Source organism: Rattus norvegicus, chromosome 1 (genome assembly GCF_036323735.1).
Source record: "Rattus norvegicus strain BN/NHsdMcwi chromosome 1, GRCr8, whole genome shotgun sequence".
Lineage (NCBI taxonomy): Eukaryota > Metazoa > Chordata > Mammalia > Rodentia > Muridae > Rattus > Rattus norvegicus.
Window position 1 is genome coordinate 18,050,637 of NC_086019.1, and position 20,086 is coordinate 18,070,722.

Consider the following 20,086-nt stretch of genomic DNA (forward strand, 5'->3'; position numbering starts at 1 on the left):
TTAATTTCCATGCCAATTTACAACCCCCAGACTGTACCAGGCAAGGTTAGTGGCTATTGAAAATACCACCAGGACAGGGCTAGCTAAAGACACATTCGGTAGTGTGTTAACTATACAAAAACCGACACCGAACATTTTAAAAACAAATCTTACACAGCCTTACATTTCAATTTTTTTCTTTAAAAGGAGTGAGTTGTGTACAGGGGGGTTAAATGCTTTATAGACAAGAAAAAAAAACTGCGCTAGAACCAACTTCTTCTTCTTCTTCTTCTTCTTCTTCTTCTTCTTCTTCTTCTTCTTCTTCTTCTTCTTCTTCTTCTTCTTCTTCTTCTTCTTCTTCTTCTTCTTCTTCTTCTTCTTCTCCTTCATCTTCATCTTCCTCTTCCTCTTCCTCTTCTTCCTCATCCTCTTTATCCTCCTCATCGTCTTCCTCTTCCTTCTTTTTCTTGCTCTCCTCAGCATTGACCACCCCGTTTTTCGCTGCATCAGGTTTTCCTTTAGCTCTGTAGGCAGCAATATCCTTCTCATACTTCTCCTTCAGCTTGGTGGCCTTCTTCTTGTAGGGCTGCTTGTCATCCGCGGCAGTGTTGTTCCACATCTCTCCTTGTTTCTTTGCAACATCACTAATGGATAAGCCAGAATGCTTGCCTTTGATTTTGTGGGGTACTCAGAACAGAACAAGAAGAAGGCCGAAGGAGGCCTTTTGGGGGCATTGGGGTGCTTGAACTTCTTTTTGGTCTCCCCTTTGGGGAGGATGTAGGTTTTCATTTCTCTTTCATAATGAGCCTTATCAGCCTTTGCCATATCTTCAAATTTCCCCTTTTCTTATCATACATGGTCTTCCACCTCTCTGAGCACTTCTCTGAGAAGTTGACAGAAGCATCCGGGTGCTTCTTCTTGTGCTCCTCCCAGCAGGTTTGCACAAAGAATGCATATGAGCACATTTTGCCTCTTGGTTTCTTAGGATCTCCTTTGCCCATGTTTAGTTGATTTTCCTCCGCGAGGCACAGAGTTGCCCAGTGCCTGTCCCGCTCTCACTTGCCCGGCACCATCTCTATGGAGCCCATTGTACTGCTATGGCTGTGAGAGCGGGGGCCAGACTCCTATACCCAAATTTAAAATAGTAAAATAGACAAAAATCAGGCTAAAGAAATTAGGGAAATGAAACCACAAATAAATATTGTAAGATATATTCACTTGTAATTCAGGCATTCAATACAATCAGTTAATTTTTAGTTAAGTATGTAGCTGTTGGGCTGAAATTATTACTACCCAATAAATTGACATATAAAGGCACAGAATGGATAGAAAAGCCAGAAAAATTATAGAATAGTGACTATAACATTTATTTGCTTCTCAGTATGGATTTAAAATTTCCATCTTGTAATGAAATCATTTCAGACTAGTTAAAAATGGGTTCTAAGAGTAGCCTATTAATAATGAAACGTCCTAAAGCATGACTTTTCTCTGAATAAATCATAGTCGTCTTCCAAAAGAATAAAAACAGGCCATCTGCAAAAATTGAAACACATATATGAAGTTAGTTTAGAAATTATAAACACTATCAGAATATCAATATATATATGAATGAATTATTTTTCTAATTATTGAATTTGCAATATATTACTCATACCTGACTTAGATTTGACAAAGTATTTGAGTATTGGTAATCTGACAACCCCTTAACTGAGAATCATAACCATTACAAATTTATCAAGCAACACTTTGCTATAATATTGTATAGAAATTATGAATAATTTCTAAATGTGATTGTTTTATTTTGAAAAACTTCAAGACACATAGTGAAATTCTTTCTGTGCCTATGTAAGTCATTGCCTTATCGTTTGAACACATTCTGAGAGGAGAATTTGCTTCTACCCAACTAATGTCAGAATGAGAGCAGGACAGGCACTGGGCAACTCTGTGCCTCGCGGAGGAAAATCAACTAAACATGGGCAAAGGAGATCCTAAGAAACCAAGAGGCAAAATGTGCTCATATGCATTCTTTGTGCAAACCTGCTGGGAGGAGCACAAGAAGAAGCACCCGGATGCTTCTGTCAACTTCTCAGAGAAGTGCTCAGAGAGGTGGAAGACCATGTATGATAAGAAAAGGGGAAATTTGAAGATATGGCAAAGGCTGATAAGGCTCATTATGAAAGAGAAATGAAAACCTACATCCTCCCCAAAGGGGAGACCAAAAAGAAGTTCAAGCACCCCAATGCCCCCAAGAGGCCTCCTTAATGTCCTTGAGCCTTACAGTCAGTCTGTGCGAAAATAAGTAGAAACCCATGAATCTGCACAGTTTTCTCTAACATTAAATACATTTAAATGTTTAAATGCATATTAGTAATGGAATTATTAATAGTTTAATATTTTATTTACGAGGATTTGCGAGCCCGAATGAATCTAGGCATGCCATATGTATACAAGATCCCGCAGAAGCTAGAAAAGCACCTTTGATCTCCAAGAACTAGAGTGAAAAGTGTTTGTGAGCCATTGCCCTCACAGCAGTAGAGATTGTTCTTAACACCGAGCCATCTTTCTGGTCACAGTAATTTAGTATGTTTAATGAAAAGGATTTTATGTAGTAGATACGGAACATCCAGAGGAGCTGGATGTTAAAGAGTTCCTGAATCTGCATCGGATTTGATAGGATGTTGATAATTTGGACAGTTATTTAATTTGACTGAGACTTTTAAAACCAAGTGCTGATGGCATTACTTATTTGGCACAGACAAGGAATAGGTAATGCTGAGAAATTGAGAGTCTTCCTTAAGGAAGAGCACACTGATTGGTTATCCAATACCAAATGGACAGCCCTGAGAACTTACATAGAACTATGTAATATATTCTCATATGTTAATAATATTAATGTAATAATAATTAATAATAATATTTGTGAACAAAGAGGTCATGAATGTGAGAAAGCGAATTAAAGGATGTACAGAAGGCTATTCTTCTGAGGAAAGAGGAGGTTATTTAATTATATTAACCTCAAAAATAAATCAGTCATTATACAAACATTTAAGAACTAAGGAAGACTGAGGAAAACTTGAATGATCAAAATAATCATTCTGCGATTTATTTGGCATGGAATACATGCCATCTACTTGCCATCTGCATTTGCGATTTGATTTTTACATTTTACTTAGTTGTGAATGCGAATGTGCCATGTCACATACATGGAGGTTAAAGGACAAGCTGGGGAGCTCATTTGTCTCTTCCTACCTTGTGATCTTGAGGTAGAGCTCAGACTACCAGACTTGCACAACACACACTTACGACTCCATAGCTTTCTTCCCACCCTCACACACTTGGGCTTCCAAATCTTTCCACAAATGTTTGAATATGTAACTATATTTATATCATTACATTGATGAAAATATACCACAATGGTTTGTATGGGTATTTTATTGCTTAATTAATGAGATGCTAAGCTTCTTCAAATTTTATAGTTATATTCTATTTATCAAAGACAGAGTAGAAAGACAGTAAGCCCTATTGAGTGAACTATGAAGCATTCAGATCTCATGTGACTTTGACACATTTGGTTCCACTTGTTTCTCAACATCATACCTGTGATTTTATTTAGCTTAGAAAAGAGTTACTGAAGCATAAAACGCTTTTTCCCGTAGGCTGAAATCCTTTTCCACAACTGGATTCTCTCTGTCTTTGAGCTGCCTGTGTGGGAAACCTACAAGGAATTCTTTTGAACTATTAAAGTGTGAGGGGTATATTGTGGCCTCACAAAACTCCATGGTGGTTAGGAAGTCCAGGGCGAATTTTCTCTCAGAGTCGGAAGAATACCAGGACCTAAAGAACAATTTAAACAGGGTGTGTTTAAAAAAAATCCATTCTAAATGAAAACTAAAGACCAAATGTTTATTCCCCACCCCTGTGCTCTATACCTTAGAGATGTTAAGTAATTTCATGAATAGTTTATTCATCAAGCAATTGTGAGCTGTGGATGCTGGGAAATGAACTCTGATTCTGCAAGAGCAGCACATGTTCTTAACCACTGAGCCATCTCCCCAGCTCCTCAATTTATCCCCCATGCTCCATCGTTGAATTTCTTCTGTAATTTCTATATAGTCAGTTTTGTAATATCAGTGTTTTTTACAGAAGGTTAGTTATAGATATCATACTCTGCTCCAGTGTAACAAGAGGACATTCATAGATGAGTGTCCATTGGAAAAGGGAGCAAAACATACTTAATGGCAAACTAAACATGACATATCACAATATACCTTCCTAAATTTCATTTGGGACTGACAAAGACAAAAATTAGTTTCACGAGAGAACAAGTGTGAACAAATATTAATAGCTTTCATAAAGGCTTAAACCTATCTTCATTTTAAACTAGGACGTATTCATTAGAGATAACAAGTAGTTTCACACAGAAGTTTTCATTCCAATGAATTATCTAGAAGCCCATCTTTCAATAATTATAATCCAAAGGCTGTTAGGAATGCAAAAAATTGGCTTATAATATAACTGTCAGTAAAAAGGACAAATCTCCCTATGACTAAGATAAAACTACCCACAGTAGAAGTTGTCTTACAAATATGTCTCATATTGTCCACCACATGATCTAAAGTATTCCAAGCAATTAAAAACAAGTAGCTGAATATCAAAAAGGTATAATACACATTCTATTTCAGTTCTACCAGTTATGAACTTTAAAATTGTTTGAAACCCTAAATAATAACATATTACATGGTCGCCTTTCAAGATAGGGAAGAATAAAAGTTTAAAAATTATTTTTTTTAATAAAAGGTAATGAGTTCTAGCAGAAAATTGCTTTGTGAATACTTCTATCTTCCATATTTAACACCTAGAAAAATATTTTAAACTGATTTAAAGATAACTCATCTGATATTTATCTATATGTCTAACTTTTATTCAATGGTCAACATACTTTGTTTATCAGTATTAAGAAATTCCTAAGTTTGTAAAAAAATCAAAGTATTACAGATTAATAAAAATATCTCAGAGACATATACAACAAACTCAGACACATAAGACTACCAGATATTAGACATTATTATGAACACAAATAACATGTATGTGTCTAATACCAAGGGATTTGTAATTTCCATAATCTCTACATGCAGTTAATTTTTAATCAGAACAAAAAATGAACAGTAAGAAAATTGTTGAAAAATTCATCAACATCAAAAATTTTCACTAGAAAGGCATAATTAAAGAATGAATCAGAGACCAGAAATTAAGAGAAATCAATATTTCAAAGTTAATAGTAGGCACATCCACCTGTCTCATCAACTTATGTACACATATTTATACTAACATGCATATATATTTGGGGTATTAAGCAAAAGCCCAAGTGCCAGCACAGAAAGAGGTCATTCATTCTGGATGAAAAATAAGCTCTAACCATTATTGCACAGAAAAAGAAATAAATGAAAGAAACCCAAGTCTGTTAAGGAAAAAAAAAACCCTGTCTTTTTCAATAAGAAGAAGCATTGCTACTAAGCAAAACCCTGTTTCATGGCAAGAACCTGCCTAGTCTCATCTCTCTCTTCAGCTCCTTATGCTCTGGTCTTTTCTTCTTGTCCCTGTTCCTGTTCCTGTTCCTCTTGTTCTTGTTCTTCTTGTTCTTGTTCTTGTTCTTGTTCTTCTTGTTCTTCATGTTCTTGTTCTTCTTGTTCTTGTTCTTCTTGTTCTTCTTGTTCTTGTTCTTGTTCTTCTTGTTCTTGTTCTTCTTGTTCTTGTTCTTCTTGTTCTTGTTCTTGTTCTTCTTGTTCTTGTTCTTCTTGTTCTTGTTCTTCTTGTTCTTGTTCTTCTTGTTCTTGTTCTTCTTGTTCTTGTTCTTCTTGTTCTTGTTCTTGTTCTTCTTCTTGTTCTTGTTCTTCTTGTTCTTGTTCTTCTTGTTCTTGTTCTTCTTGTTCTTGTTCTTCTTGTTCTTGTTCTTGTTCTTGTTCTTCTTGTTCTTGTTCTTCTTGTTCTTGTTCTTCTTGTTCTTGTTCTTCTTGTTCTTGTTCTTCTTGTTCTTGTTCTTGTTCTTCTTCTTGTTCTTGTTCTTCTTGTTCTTGTTCTTGTTCTTGTTCTTCTTGTTCTTGTTCTTGTTCTTCTTGTTCTTCTTGTTCTTGTTCTTGTTCTTCTTGTTCTTGTTCTTGTTCTTGTTCTTGTTCTTGTTCTTGTTCTTGTTCTTGTTCTTGTTCTTGTTCTTCTTCTTCTTCTTCTTCTTCTTCTTGTTCTTGTTCTTCTTCTTCTTGTTCTTCTTCTTCTTCTTCTTCTTCTTCTTCTTCTTCTTCTTGTTCTTCGTCTTCTTCTTCTTGTTCTTCTTGTTCTTGTTCTTCTTCTTCTTGTTCTTCTTGTTCTTGTTCTTCTTGTTCTTGTTCTTGTTCTTCTTGTTCTTGTTCTTGTTCTTCTTGTTCTTGTTCTTCTTGTTCTTGTTCTTGTTCTTGTTCTTCTTGTTCTTGTTCTTCTTGTTCTTGTTCTTGTTCTTCTTGTTCTTGTTCTTCTTGTTCTTGTTCTTCTTGTTCTTGTTCTTGTTCTTGTTCTTCTTGTTCTTCTTGTTCTTCTTGTTCTTCTTGTTCTTGTTCTTGTTCTTCTTGTTCTTGTTCTTGTTCTTGTTCTTGTTCTTGTTCTTGTTCTTGTTCTTGTTCTTGTTCTTGTTCTTCTTCTTCTTCTTCTTCTTCTTCTTCTTCTTCTTCTTGTTCTTCGTCTTCTTCTTCTTGTTCTTCTTCTTCTTGTTCTTCTTGTTCTTCTTCTTCTTGTTCTTGTTCTTCTTCTTGTTCTTGTTCTTCTTCTTCTCCTTCTCCTTCTCGTTCTCGTTCTCGTTCTTGTTCTTCTTCTTGTTCTTGTTCTTGTTCTTGTTCTTGTTCTTCTTCTTCTTCTTCTTCTTCTTCTTCTTCTTCTTCTTCTTCTTCTTCTTCTTCTTCTTCTTCTTCTTCTTCTCCTCATCACTGTTCCTAATCCTTGTATTTTTTTTCTTTTTTAGGATACATGATCAAATTATTCTAATAATCTTTTTTCAAATATCCACAGCCATGTCAAACATAAATTGAATAATAGGTAACAACTGAAATGTTTATATGCATTTCCACTTAGATTAGTTATCTAATAAATCATTCATCATCTGTCATTAGCTCCATATGTTCAATGAGAGTTTAAATGAATAATTCGTATATCTAAGATAGCATGGTGTAGCAAGGGGCAAACCATCTAGTGTCTCATTAGTATTGAAGTTTTGTATAGATAAACTCAGTGAATATTTTATTTTCTGTCCCTTTACCTACAATAAATCATCTATTCCCCTTATGACCTTTAGTTATCAGATAATAGTTCTACAACTAGATAAAAAAGGAATGTTTTTCTAGATTATAAATCTGTTTGATGTCTGTTTTCTATACTTCTGCAAATAGCTTGTTACACATGAAGACTTGCAGCACTTTAAATCGTTCAATAATTACTAGGTATTCTTGGGAATTCTATAGAAAATCTATTAGGAATTAAAAAATCACCTATTTGTGTACATAGAATTGCTACAAAAAAGTAAATCATTGCTGATTTAAAGAAAATCTGCTTAATAAACTGGGCCAATCTCTAGGAATTGTTATATTAATTTTAAAATGGCAGGAAAATCATATAAGCTGCAAGAATCAATCCTGAGATCAAGTCCCTTGAGGCTTTGCCTCCCAGAGCTCATGTGTAGTAATCCATGAAAAAAAGTGGACCATTTCAGGAAAGACACCTGCTAGCCTTTAGCCTATCCTGACATGAACTCATGATCTTCTGGCCTGGGATTTGTCAATGCTAGAAACAGCTCTGTGTCACAATACCCAACAATATGGTTGTTTGTAATTATAGAGAACCTAACACCAGCATTCTATGGATAGTATTGGAAAGTGTGAAAGTGTGTGTGTGTGTGTGTGTGTGTGTGTGTGTGTGTGTGATCAGAAACCAAGAACAGAAAAGGATTTCTGTATTCTTAAAACATTGCTTATGCCTAACAAACTATCTTATTTTAATTGGTATTATCACAGAATGGTATTGATCTGTTTCTGAAACATCTGAAGAAATCCAACAAACCTTTTATTTTATTCTTTTCTGGTATACCAAGTAACTCAACTGAATAGCAGACAGAAATGAAAAAGAAGCTTCCTGAGACATTCTAGAAAGCAGGATAACCAAATGCTGAGACAATAATTGTATACATTATTGTTTACAGGGCCGGGAAGTAATGAACAGGTGGTTATATCAGAGAAAATCATTGTCTTACCTGTCACTGAACTTTGATAATCCAAAATTGACAGCTGCCCGATAGGCCTTCCACATTAGAAGGGTTGCTGTGCCTTCATCTGTGTCGTACACAGGAGTATCAACTAGCGTGGATGCTGGCTTTCTGGACTGCAGGTACTGCAGAATAAACAATGGGCAATATGAGAATAGAACTCATATCCTACTTAAATAAGTTTAGTAACTGCAAGTCCATTGCTAAAAGTGATTATTTTGAAATAATGTATTAAATTGTATAGAAATTTATTATCAAGATAAATGTAACACCTTAAAGTGACATTTAACTTTGCTATTTCCTTTACAGTATTTTATGTGAACTAACTGGCATAAATGTGGAAATTACCATATCAATTTAAAAATTTTTCCAAATACAGTCATGCTGCCTCACTGTTAAGTATCAACATCTCAGGATACCAACCTTAATTCCAGAAGAAAAAAAATCATTCTATAATTTTAGTTTATTTCCTGCATAAACATTGAGTTTAGTAAATTTTGCAATTATAACTGCAATGGAAGCTCCTCTCTGACTTCAGACATGTGATTCAGATGAAAACACAATAATTATATTGCTGTACCTTATATAGAGTTTTGGCTGCCCGCAAAGCATAAGCGTCTGTTAAATTGCATTCTTCAATGGAGTAACAGAAGTTAGGCCTTTCCCCCCCTGGAGATACAAAAGCTATCTTATTTCCTAAATCCTCCAGTACTTTTGAGTCACCTGCAGCCAAGAAATTCATAGCAACCACATGTGCACTAAAGCCTGCAATATAACAGAAGGAAAAAAATGTCTGGAATTACATAGGGCCTAGTCAAAATGTGATTAGCAAAATAATTAAGGCTGTACTTCACAGATTTATTCACATGCATCACAAGTCATTCTACTGAAATTGTTGGCCCTGAGAATCACAAATAACTACAAGACCTTAAGCAAATTTGGTAGAGATAATTAGCACACAAATCATAAATTGGTTTTCCATTTTGTTATAATGAACTACATGTCTGTTTTTGTGCTATTATAATGCTACTTATATGCACATATTTATGCATACATAATTCAAAAAATACCATAATAATAGCACATATATACAATATCTCTATCTCTATAGAGAGGACTGGTGCCTGTGAAGACTTGAAGAGGGCACCAAATGGCTTAGTATTGTTAATAGAAGGTGTTATGTTGGTGTTAGGAACTGAGCTGCCGAACAATCTCTCTATTCCTATTACATTAGTTTTATTACTATAGTTCTATAACATAACTTGGAATCTGGTATTGTAGTTCTAGCATTGCTTATTTTGGTCAAAGCTGTTTTGTCTCCCCAGTGTCATAGAGATTTGATTGGGATTGAACTGAGTGTGAAAAGTACAATTACCAGGGTGGTCATTTTCACAATAACAATTCTACCAATCTATAAGGTCACATGTTTTCCAATTTTCTTATTTCTACCTCAATCTCTTTCTTCAGAGACTTAACATTTACTATGTAGAGATCATTCACTCTCTTGCTTAGATATTTGAAAGAGATAAACGTTTTACTGTGAGCTGACTGTAGTAGGATTAAGGTACTTCTGTTAATTATAAAAATAATCATTATTTTGAAATGTGCATTTATATGATTGATCTTTCAAATTTCATCTCCAGCAGAATTTATACGAGGGATTTCTGGTAGTCAGAGAGGTTTACTGAACCATGCTACAATGATGTTCTTCTGTGAGGCCCCAAATAACCAATCTGGTGTCAATGTGAGCTCACGAGCAAACATTTTATCTATTCTTTTCAACAAAAGATAGGTTTGGCAAAATAAGTGTTTTATAGAAGACGAGTTTAGGGATCAATATATAATAAGAAGTACTTGAAAAGAGAAGAAGAAAAAAGTAAGTTATTCCATTGCTGTCGATGTCTCTCTAGCTGAGCTATGGAAATGCTAATGATATGGTCAGGATTGAATGGAAGCATGTCTCTGAAGTGTTTAAACAAGGCTCTAGAGTATAAGTATGAGTAGTTAATAGAAATACAGCTGAAATGATGTAGGATAAACAAAAGAAACTCAAGTCTTGAGGACATAAGGAGAAAGAAATTTGTCATTTTTAACACTCAAAGGCAGTATACACTGTGTTCATAACTCAGCAAAGGCTACAATAAGAGTTACCTTAACATATGTTTTGTATATTTGATTTGTACCAAAGAAAAATGGAGAAAAATGTGTATATTTACCAAGGACACGACACTGTTTACCTCAGCTAACCAACTCAATACCATATCAAAGCAAGTGTCATAATTTCAGATCATTAACACAAGTAGGGCAAATGTAACACTTACCTAACCAGCCACTGTTTGGTGATAGCCACGGAGAAAGTTGAGAATTATAAGCACTCACAGAAATATTGGAAGGGTCTAAAAATCTACCTGCAGAGAAAAAATGAGTAAGTATAAACTATGTCTAGCATGATGTTTGGGCTTATAATAGCGACTGGTAAGAAACAAAGAAGAGAAAAGCAAATGTAGAAAGGTTGAGTCCCTGCTGGTAAAGGCTGGACATGTCATTCCACCTGCATCCAGAGGCTTTAGGAGTTGGAAAGCAGTCAGAGAGTCATCTGAAAAATCCCTGTTGACTGAGCTGAACCAGCAGAAGTTTACAGTTTCCATGTTGCCTCTGAGAGCCAAGTCATCCTTCCCAAATAGGACGAGTGCTTTGAACAGTGACTGTAAAGAAAACAAACCAACCTTCTGCAGCAATGTATTGCTCCATTCTGTGCATGGCCTGATTCTATACACAGCCAATAAAGACACATTGGGAAAGGATATCCTGAATTGGGAAAGCTACTACATGTAGAAAGCCTCCGTGGTAATAAACCTGACTGAAAGAGTTTAGAAAATATGCATTACATAGTAAAATACAGCTAAAGAGAATAAAGAAGAAAATAACCTTCCAGAAACACAGTTCCTGGTATAGTCTCTTCTCTCAATTGATTTCCCCACCTTTGTTGTTTCACTATAAGCAGTGAGTGGTTCAGTTATGTCTTCTTTACTTGCCTTTCCAATGTCTTGTCTTAGATTTTCTTCCTGTTAACATGAGGCAAAATTCTGGGCATTTAAGGAATCCAGGACACAATGAAAAGATCAAACCTAAGGATAATAGGTATAGAAGAGAGTAAAGGGATTTTTCTTTAACTTTTTCTGTATTAATCAAAAGTCACCAGGCAGAAGTATTTGTTGTATGAATTACTTCAAGAAGACTGTTGGGCTGGAACATGGTGCTGGGGGTTGCTAATCTAGAATGCTTATTTCTTCTCCATGCTCTGTGCCTATGTGGCTCATGAAACAAAGATTTAGATTATAGACTACACTTCTTTTAGTTGCTGAAGTTTATGTAATGTAAAGACAAGTATGCTGTGTGGTACTGCTCAGTGATTTCATTCACTCAACCATAGGAAGACGTTCATCCTGTAGACAAATGGTTGTAATAGCAAGAACACTCAAGCACATTTAAATCTTAGTAACAACAATAAAGACTTCCTCAGAGGGTATGAAAGTATACATACCGGTTGAATATAGCTTTCCAAAAGTTAAGGTGAGAGCCCAGAGGACATTTCCTGTATAATTTGACCCAAACTGCACAAAATATTTGTTTGTTTGTGTTAAAAGAATCTTATACATCTGCAGTTGATCCATATAATTCAAGATGTTAATGATGGTCTTGTTATTTTCAACCGGAAAATCTTTTATATTTCCACTGACCTGATCCCAAAGTGGAGGATAGCTTTCTTTTGCATCTGAAGCTGACCCTGGATTTGGAGTCAGTATAAAAGTAAAGAGGTTCAGGAAGAAAAATATGAGGATTGTAAAAGCAGACCACATCTTCTTGCTGTTCCTTGAGTTAGATTCTGTGAGTGACAGAGAAGCCTATTATATAGCAGGAGTTTCACAATCCTGTTACTGCTTGGAGGATGCCAAATCCCTGTATGAATAGTACACAGGCCAAAGAGCAGCCATAGAGCCCTGAGCCAAGAAAGGGCCCTTGCCAGTACATTTAACAGATGAGTAAGACATATTGCAAAGTACCTCATGTAAGGAATCTTATCCTATCATCTACTGCAAACAATGAAGTGGCTCATTACATCTTATAATGTAATATATCTGAATATGAATGGCTTCACCAAAGCAATGTCTTAACTATTCACTTAAAAATAAAATATACATGCTAGCTTTGGCAACACATATAATAAAATTGGAATGATACAGAGAAGATTAGCATGGCCCCACAAGGATAACACGCAAATTCATGAAGCGTCCCATATTTTTTAGAAAACCAAAGGAAGAGACAAGGAGCCATAGATACAAGCATCACCAACAGAATACAAGAGTTAGAAGAGAGAATCTCAGGAGCAGAAGATTCCACAGAAATCATCTACACAACTGTCAAAGATAATGTAAAACTGAAAAAGCTACTGGCCGAAAACATACAGGAAATCCAGGACACAATGAGAAGATCAAACCTAAGGATAATAGGTATAGAAGAGAGTGAAGACTCCAAACTCAAAGGACCAGTAAATATCTTCAACAAAATCATAGAAGAAAACTTCCCTAACCTAAAGAAAGAGATGCCCATAAACATACAAGAAGCCTACTGAACTCCAAATAGATTGGACCAGAAAAGAAACTCCTCCCATCACATAATAGTCAAAACACCAAATGCACAAAACAAAGAACGAATATTAAAAGCAGTAAGGGAAAAAAGGTCAAGTAACATATAAAGGCAGACCTATCAGAATTACAGCAGACTTCTCACCAGAGACTATGAAAGCCACAAGATCCTGGACAGATGTCATACAGACCCTAAGAGAACACAAATAAATGCCAGCCCAGGTTACTGTATCCAGCAATACTTTCAATTAACATAGATGGAGAAACCAAGATATTGCATGACAAAGCCAAATTTACACAATATATTTCTACAAATCCAGATCTACAAAGGATAATAAATGGTAAAGCCCAACACATGGAGGCAAGCTACACCCTAGAAAAAGAAACTATTCTTTTTGCAACAAAACAAAGAGAAGACAAGCACATGAACATAATCTCACATCCAAATACAAAGATAACAGGAAGCAACAATCACTATTCCTTAATATCTCTCAGCATCAATGGACTCAACTCCCCAATAAAAAGACAAAGATTAACAAACTGGATATGCAATGAGGACCCAGCATTTTGCTGCCTACAGGAAACACACTTCAGAGACAAAGACAGATCCTACCTCAGAGTAAAAGGCTGGAAAACAACTTTCCAAGCAAATTGTCTGAAGAAGCAAGCTGGAGTAATCATTCTAATATCAAATAAAATCGATTTTCAACCAAAAGTCATAAAAAAGATAAGGAAGGACACTTCATATTCATCAAAGGAAAAATCCACCAAGATGAACTCTCAATCCTAAATATCTGTGTTCCAAATACAATGGCACCTACATACATAAACGAAACCTTACTAAAGCTCAAAGCACACATTGCACCTCCCACAATACTAGTAGGAGATTTCCACACCCCACTCTCATCAATGGACAGATCATGGAAACAGAAATTAAACAGACACATAGACAGACTAAGAGAAGTCATGAACCAAATGGACTTAACAGATATTAATAGAACATTCTATCCTAAAACAAAAGGATATACTTTCTTCTCACCACCACATGGTACTTTCTCCAAAATTGACCATAGAATCCATCATAAAACAGACCTCAACAGATACAGAAAGATAGATATAATCACATGCCTCCTATCAGGCCACTAAGGGCTAAAGCCGGTCTTCAATAAAAATAAGGAAAGAACGCCCACATATACCTGGTCAAGGGAGAAATAAAGAAAGAAATTAAAGACTTTTTAGAATTTAATGAAAATGAAGGTACAACATACCCAAACTTATGGGACACAATGAAAACTATGCTAAGAGGAAAACTCAGGGATCTGAGTGCCTGCAGAAGGAAACAGGAGAGAGCATATACCCCCAGCTTGACAGCACACCTAAAAGCACTAGAACAAAAAGAAGAAAATACACCCAGGAGGAGTAGAAGTCAGGAAATAATCAAACTCAAAGCTGAAATCAACCAAGTAGAAACAAAAAGGACTATAGAAAGAATCAACAACAGAACCAAAAGCTGGTTCTTTGAGAAAATCAACAAGATAGATAAACCCTTAGCCAGACTAACGAGAGGACACAGAGAGTGTGTCCAAATTAACAAAATCAGAAATGAAAAGGGAGACATAACAACAGAATCAGAGGAAATTCAAAAAGTCATCAGACCCTACTACAAAAGCCTATATTCCACAAAACTTGAAAATCTGGAGGGAATGGACAATTTCCTAGACAGATACCAGATACCGAAGTTAAATTAGGAACAGATAAACCATTTAAACAACCCCATAAGTCCTAAAGAAATAGAAGCAGTCATTAAAAGTCTCTCAACCAAAAAGAGTCCAGATCCAGATGGGTTCAGGGCAGAATTCCATCAGACCTTCATAGAAGACCTCATACCAATACTATCCAAACATTCCACAAAATTGAAACAGATGGAGCACTACCGAATACCTTTTATGAAGCCACAATTACTCTTATACATAAACCACACAAAAACCCAACAAAGAAAGAGAACTTCAGACCAATTTCCCTTATGAATATCGATGCAAAAATACTCAATAAAATTCTTGCAAACCGAATACAAGAGCATGTCAAAACAATCATCCATCATGATCAAGTAGGCTTCATTCCAGTTATGCAAGAACGGTTTAATATACGGAAAACCATCAATGTAATCCACTATATAAACAAACTGAAAGATAAAACACACATCATTTCATTAGATGCTGAGAAAGCATTGGACAAAATTCAACACCTCTTCATGATAAAAGTCCTGGAAAGAACAGAAATTCAAGGCCCATAGCTAAACATAGTAAAAGCCATATACAGCAAACTAGTAACTAACATTAAACTGAATGTAGAGCATCTTTATTGGGGGAAGCAATACCACTAAATCAGGGACTAGACAAGCTGCCCACTCTCTCCCTACTTATTCAATATGGTACTGAAAGTCCTAGCCAGAGCAATCATACAACAAAAGGAGATCAAAAGTTTACAGATTGGAAAGGAAAAAGTCAAAATATCACTATTTGCAGATGATATGATAGTATATTTAAGTGATCCCAAAAGTTCCACCAGAGAACTACTAAACCTGACAAACACCTTCAGCAAAGTGTCTGGGTATAAAATTAACTCAAATAAATCAGTAGCCTTCCTCTATACAAAGGAGAAACAAACTGTGAAAGAAATTAGGGATACGACACCCTTCATGATAGTCCCAAATAATATAAATACCTCGGTGAGATTTTAACCAAGCAAGTAAAAGATCTGTACAATAAGAACTTCAAGACACTGAAGAAGGAAATTGAAGAAGACCTCAGAAGATGGAAAGATCTCCCATGCTCATGGATTGGCAGGATTAATATAGTAAAAATGGCCATTTTACCAAAAACGATCTATAGATTCAATGCAATCCCCATCAAAATTCCAATCCAATTATTCATAGTTAGACAGAACAATCTGCAAATTCATCTGGAATAACAAAAAACCCAGAGTATCTAAAATTATCCTCAACAATAAAAGGACTTCCAGCAGAATTACTATCCCTGAACTCAAGCAGTATTACAGAGCAATAGTGATAAAAACTGCATGGTATTGGTACAGAGACAGGCAGATAGACCAATGGAACAGAATTGAAGACCTAGAAATGAACCCACACACCTATGGTCACTTGATTTTTGACAAAGGAGCCAAAACCATCCAATGGAAAAAAGATAGCATTTTCAGCAAATGGTGCTGGTTCAACTGGAGGTCAGTATGTAGAAGAATGCAGATCGATCCATGCTTATCACCCTGTTCAAAGCTTAAATCCAAGTGGATCAAGGACCTCCACATGAAACCAGATATACTCAACCTAATAGAAGAAAAAGTGGGGAAGCATCTCCAACACATGGGCACTGGAAAAAATTTCCTGAACAAAACACCAATGGCTTATTCTCTAAGATCAAGAATTGACAAATGGGATCTTATAAAACTGCAAAGCTTCTGGAAGGCAAAGGACACTGCTGTTAGGACAAAACAGCAACCAACAGATTGGAAAAAGATCTTTACCAATCCTATAACTGATACAGGGCTTATATCCAAAATATACAACGAACTCACAAAGTTAGACTCTAGGGAGACAAATAACCCTGTTAAAACTCGAGTTCAGAGCTAAACAAAGAATTCACAGCTGAGGAATGCCGAATGGCTGAGAAGCACCTAAAGAAATGTTCAACCTCTTTAGTCATAAGGGAAATGCAAATCAAAACAACCCTGAGATTCCACCTCATACCAGTCAGAATGGCTAAGATTAAAACTGCAGTGACAGCAGATGCTGGCGATGATGTGGAGAAAGAGGAACACTCCTCCATTGTTGGTCAGATTGCAGACTGGCACAACCATCTGGAAATCAGTTTGGAGGTTCCTCTGAAAACTGGACATTGTACTACCTAAGGACCCAGCTATACTCTTGGGAATGTACCCAAAAGATGCCCCAACATATAACAAAGGCACATGTTCCACTATGTTCATAGCAGCCTTATTTATAGTAGCCAGAAGCTGGAAAGAACCCAGATGCCCTTCAACAGAGGAATGGATACAGAAAATATGGTACATCTACGCAATGGAATACTACTCAGCTATCGAAAACAATGACTTTGTGAAATTCATAATCAAATGGATGGAACTAGAAAATATCATCCTGAGTGAGGTAACCCAATCACAGAAAAAACACACATGGTATGGACTCATTGATAAGTGGATATTAGTCCAAATGCTCGAATTACCCTAGATGCACAGAACACATGAAACTCAAGAAGGATGACCAAAATGCGAATGCTTCACTCCTTCTTTAAAAGGGGAACAAGAATACCCTTGGGAGGGAAGAGGGAGGCAAAGTTTAGAACAGAGGCAGAAGGAACACCCATTCAGAGCCTGCCCCACATGTGGCCCATATATATACAGCCACCCCATTAGATAAGATGGATGAAGCAAAGAAGTGCAGGCTGACAGGAACCAGTTGTAGATCTCTCCTGAGAGACACACCCAGAATACGGCAAATACGTAGGCGAATGCCAGCAGCAAACCACTGATTTGAGAACGGGATCGCCGGTGAAGGAAACAGAGAAAGGACTGAAAGAGCTTGAAGGGCCTTGAGACCCCACATAAAACAACAATGCCAACCAGCCAGAGCTTCCAGGGACTAAGCCACTACCTAAAGACTATTCATGGACTGACCCTGGGCTCCAACCTCATAGGTAGCAATGAATAGCCTAGTAAGGGCAGCATTGGAAGGGTAAGCCCTTTGTCCTGCCAATGCTGGATGCCCATTGAACGGGATTGTTGGGGGAGGGCAGTACTGGGGGGAGGATGGAGAGGGGAACACCCATATAGAAGGGAACGGGGAGGTGTTAGGGGGATGTTGGCCTGGAAACCGGGAAAGGGAATAACATTTGAAATGTAAATAAGAAATACCCAATTTAATAAAGATGGGGAAAAAAAGAGTAAGGGAGAAAGAAATAAAGGTATTCAATATTTAATATAAATTTAATATAAAAAATAAAATATACTCAATGTTTTATGAATGTTATCTCCTAGTTCATACTTATGACAAAAAGAACAAAAATAAGTATAAAGAAAGTCATTTATGGTTTAGTAGAGAGTAAAGAAAAAAGTGTTTTCTATGTGTATGTTTTTGACTTGATAATATAAAAGTAAGAATGATGGAGATTTAATGTATAGCTTTTCCTCACCAACTTTTTCACACAGTGATTATTTCACATGAGTTCTTCGAGATAGAAATCCACGTCAGATAACCTATGTGATATAAATCCATTCTGGCATTTACATATTATAAGCAGAGAAGAGAGTGAAAGAGATTGAAGTGCTTGTTCCTTCCATAGGATTGTACCTTATAGCTATGATGAATGCAAGGCTCCATTTTTAAATTTTTATTTTATTGCATTCCATTAATATGTAGACATTTTGGATCTAAGACTATAATTTAATAAATCATTGTTAAAATGTGTATACATTCAATAAAGGTATTATCTTTTTACCTTTTTTCAATGTTATCTGAGACCATTCTTTATGCTTTGTGGAGCCTTGGGATGCTAAACCCTGTTATGTAGACCAGGCTGTTCTGGAACTCTCAGAGATCTTCCTGCTTCTGCCTCCTGAATGCTAAGATTAAGGGCATGGGTCACCACTGTTCACCCTCAATTATATAATATTCAGGTATGTGTGAGTATATATAGACTTACCTTCCAAAGAGTTAAACAATCCTTTAACCTCCCGCCAGAAGTTCCTTTGTCATAACATTGTAAAAACAAACAAAAAACCCCAGCACATAGTCTAAAATAAATCATTCAGTGTAAATCAGTAGCAAACTATGACAATGAAAAGTTTCCCATCATTTAGTAACATATAGACGTGACATTTGATGCAGAAAATTATCTCCCACCAACATACCTGTCACTTTTTAATTTGCCAGTGTTGTAGAATCCAAAATCAGTGGACAAAACAGATATATTTCTACAAAATTGTACCAAGAAGAATGCCAGAAAGCTATTAATATACAACAATGTTGGAAATAGAGTACTGTTGAAGGGCCAGAGTTATTGAAAACATAGGTCTGCTGCCCCAATTTCACTACATGATCTTGACCTATAGTCTCTTAAGTTACATTAAAAATCACTGCACTATGTCAGCTCCATAATGTTAGAGATAGGATAGCTGCCTTGTTATGAAAAGACTTGAGTCTGTACAGACATCAGGCTATCAACTACAATCTGGAATATGATGTTGTTCAGGGAACATGAAGCCAGGGACCAGGGACATGGCCCAGTTTCCAAGGGGGTACTCATTTGTTTAAGTCATAATGCCAAAGTACAATTGCAGAACAGGCTCACACTCCACCTCTCTTTGAGTTCCCATTCTATAAAATGTGCAATTACCTATTGAGGACTGGGTTCAGATCTGGAACTGGTAGCCTCCCCAAGTGCTCAGAAAATTAAGCTTCTAGTTTTAAGCTTGCATCTCTAATGTGAGTTTATTGGCTTCTACACAAAACCCAGCACTGTGAGCATACTTACCAAGGATACAAGCCTTTTTCATTTTAAACTAAAGAGAAGACAAAAAAAGCCCATGTTAATGGACAAGAAGAACTTGCTATGAATGTGTTATCAACATTACACAAATTAATTATAAAATCAATAATTTTAATTTTTATTAATGAAAAGTAAAATAATAAAAATTTAAAATAAAATAATAGTATACTAAAGTTAAGGTATTTCTGGTAATACATCCTAACATTATAGTGCCATTTATTATAAAAATAAAAGGAAAGCTATTCTAAAATTTATGAAGAATTTTAAAAGCCTTGGGCTAAACAAATCTAATAAAAAGAACAATTAGAGTTCTAACATTCCCCACTTGTAAAAACAGTACAAAGCTGTCATAATCAAAATTGTGTGGTTGTATATAGCTTGATACTCAACACAGTGATATCACATAAACACCATAGAGATAAGTTTCCACAAGTGTTCCAATGATCTCCTGTAAGGGAGTAAAACCCATTTACCAAAGAAAGACTCTGTTGGTACACTGTGTATTCTCACACTACCCACAGTTAGGGAATGAAGATAGGTCTTTATTTTATAGCACACATAAAAGTTAACTCAATATGCAAGAAATAGAAAATAGCAGATGAACT

At 35.9% G+C, this 20,086-nt stretch overlaps 1 protein-coding gene and 1 non-coding gene across 6 annotated transcripts; one reads left to right on the forward strand and one right to left on the reverse strand.

Moving 5' to 3' along the window:
- Positions 1 to 1,322: 1,322 nt before the first annotated feature.
- On the reverse strand, positions 1,323 to 19,232 carry LOC134484852 (protein LEG1 homolog). Of its 5 annotated transcripts, none has more exons than XM_063280750.1 (6): positions 18,844 to 19,222; positions 10,579 to 10,665; positions 8,838 to 9,022; positions 8,246 to 8,382; positions 3,577 to 3,813; positions 1,323 to 1,512 (listed from the first exon to the last, which is right to left on the reverse strand). In XM_063280750.1, the coding sequence occupies exons 3-5, from the start codon at positions 8,997 to 8,999 to the stop codon at positions 3,594 to 3,596; spliced, it is 519 nt and encodes a 172-aa protein (XP_063136820.1). In that variant the 5' UTR covers positions 9,000 to 9,022; positions 10,579 to 10,665; positions 18,844 to 19,222; the 3' UTR covers positions 1,323 to 1,512; positions 3,577 to 3,593. The 5 variants fall into 5 exon arrangements, 3 of the variants coding, with proteins under 3 accessions (XP_063136820.1, XP_063136818.1, XP_063136819.1); XM_063280748.1 differs by lacking the exon at positions 1,323 to 1,512 and adding an exon at positions 11,239 to 11,322 and having other exon boundaries at positions 3,552 to 3,813; XR_010062654.1 differs by lacking the exons at positions 1,323 to 1,512; positions 8,838 to 9,022 and adding an exon at positions 11,239 to 11,322 and having other exon boundaries at positions 3,552 to 3,813; positions 18,844 to 19,232.
- Positions 12,458 to 12,561, forward strand: LOC120100169 (U6 spliceosomal RNA). Its single transcript, XR_005499961.1, has one exon. It is a non-coding gene; the product is annotated as a U6 spliceosomal RNA (small nuclear RNA).
- Positions 19,233 to 20,086: the final 854 nt, after the last annotated feature.

Bases quoted from the DNA above. Each gene is read 5' to 3' on its own strand.
- LOC134484852 (XM_063280750.1), bottom strand. From the start codon at position 8,999: ATGAATTTCTTGGCTGCAGGTGACTCAAAAGTACTGGAGGATTTAGGA. The intron at 8,383-8,837 runs GTACAGCAATAT...TTTATTCTGCAG, and splicing joins CAGCCAAAACTCTATATAAG to TACCTGCAGTCCAGAAAGCC. The intron at 3,814-8,245 runs GTAAGACAATGA...ATTGTTCTTTAG, and splicing joins TTATCAAAGTTCAGTGACAG to GTCCTGGTATTCTTCCGACT.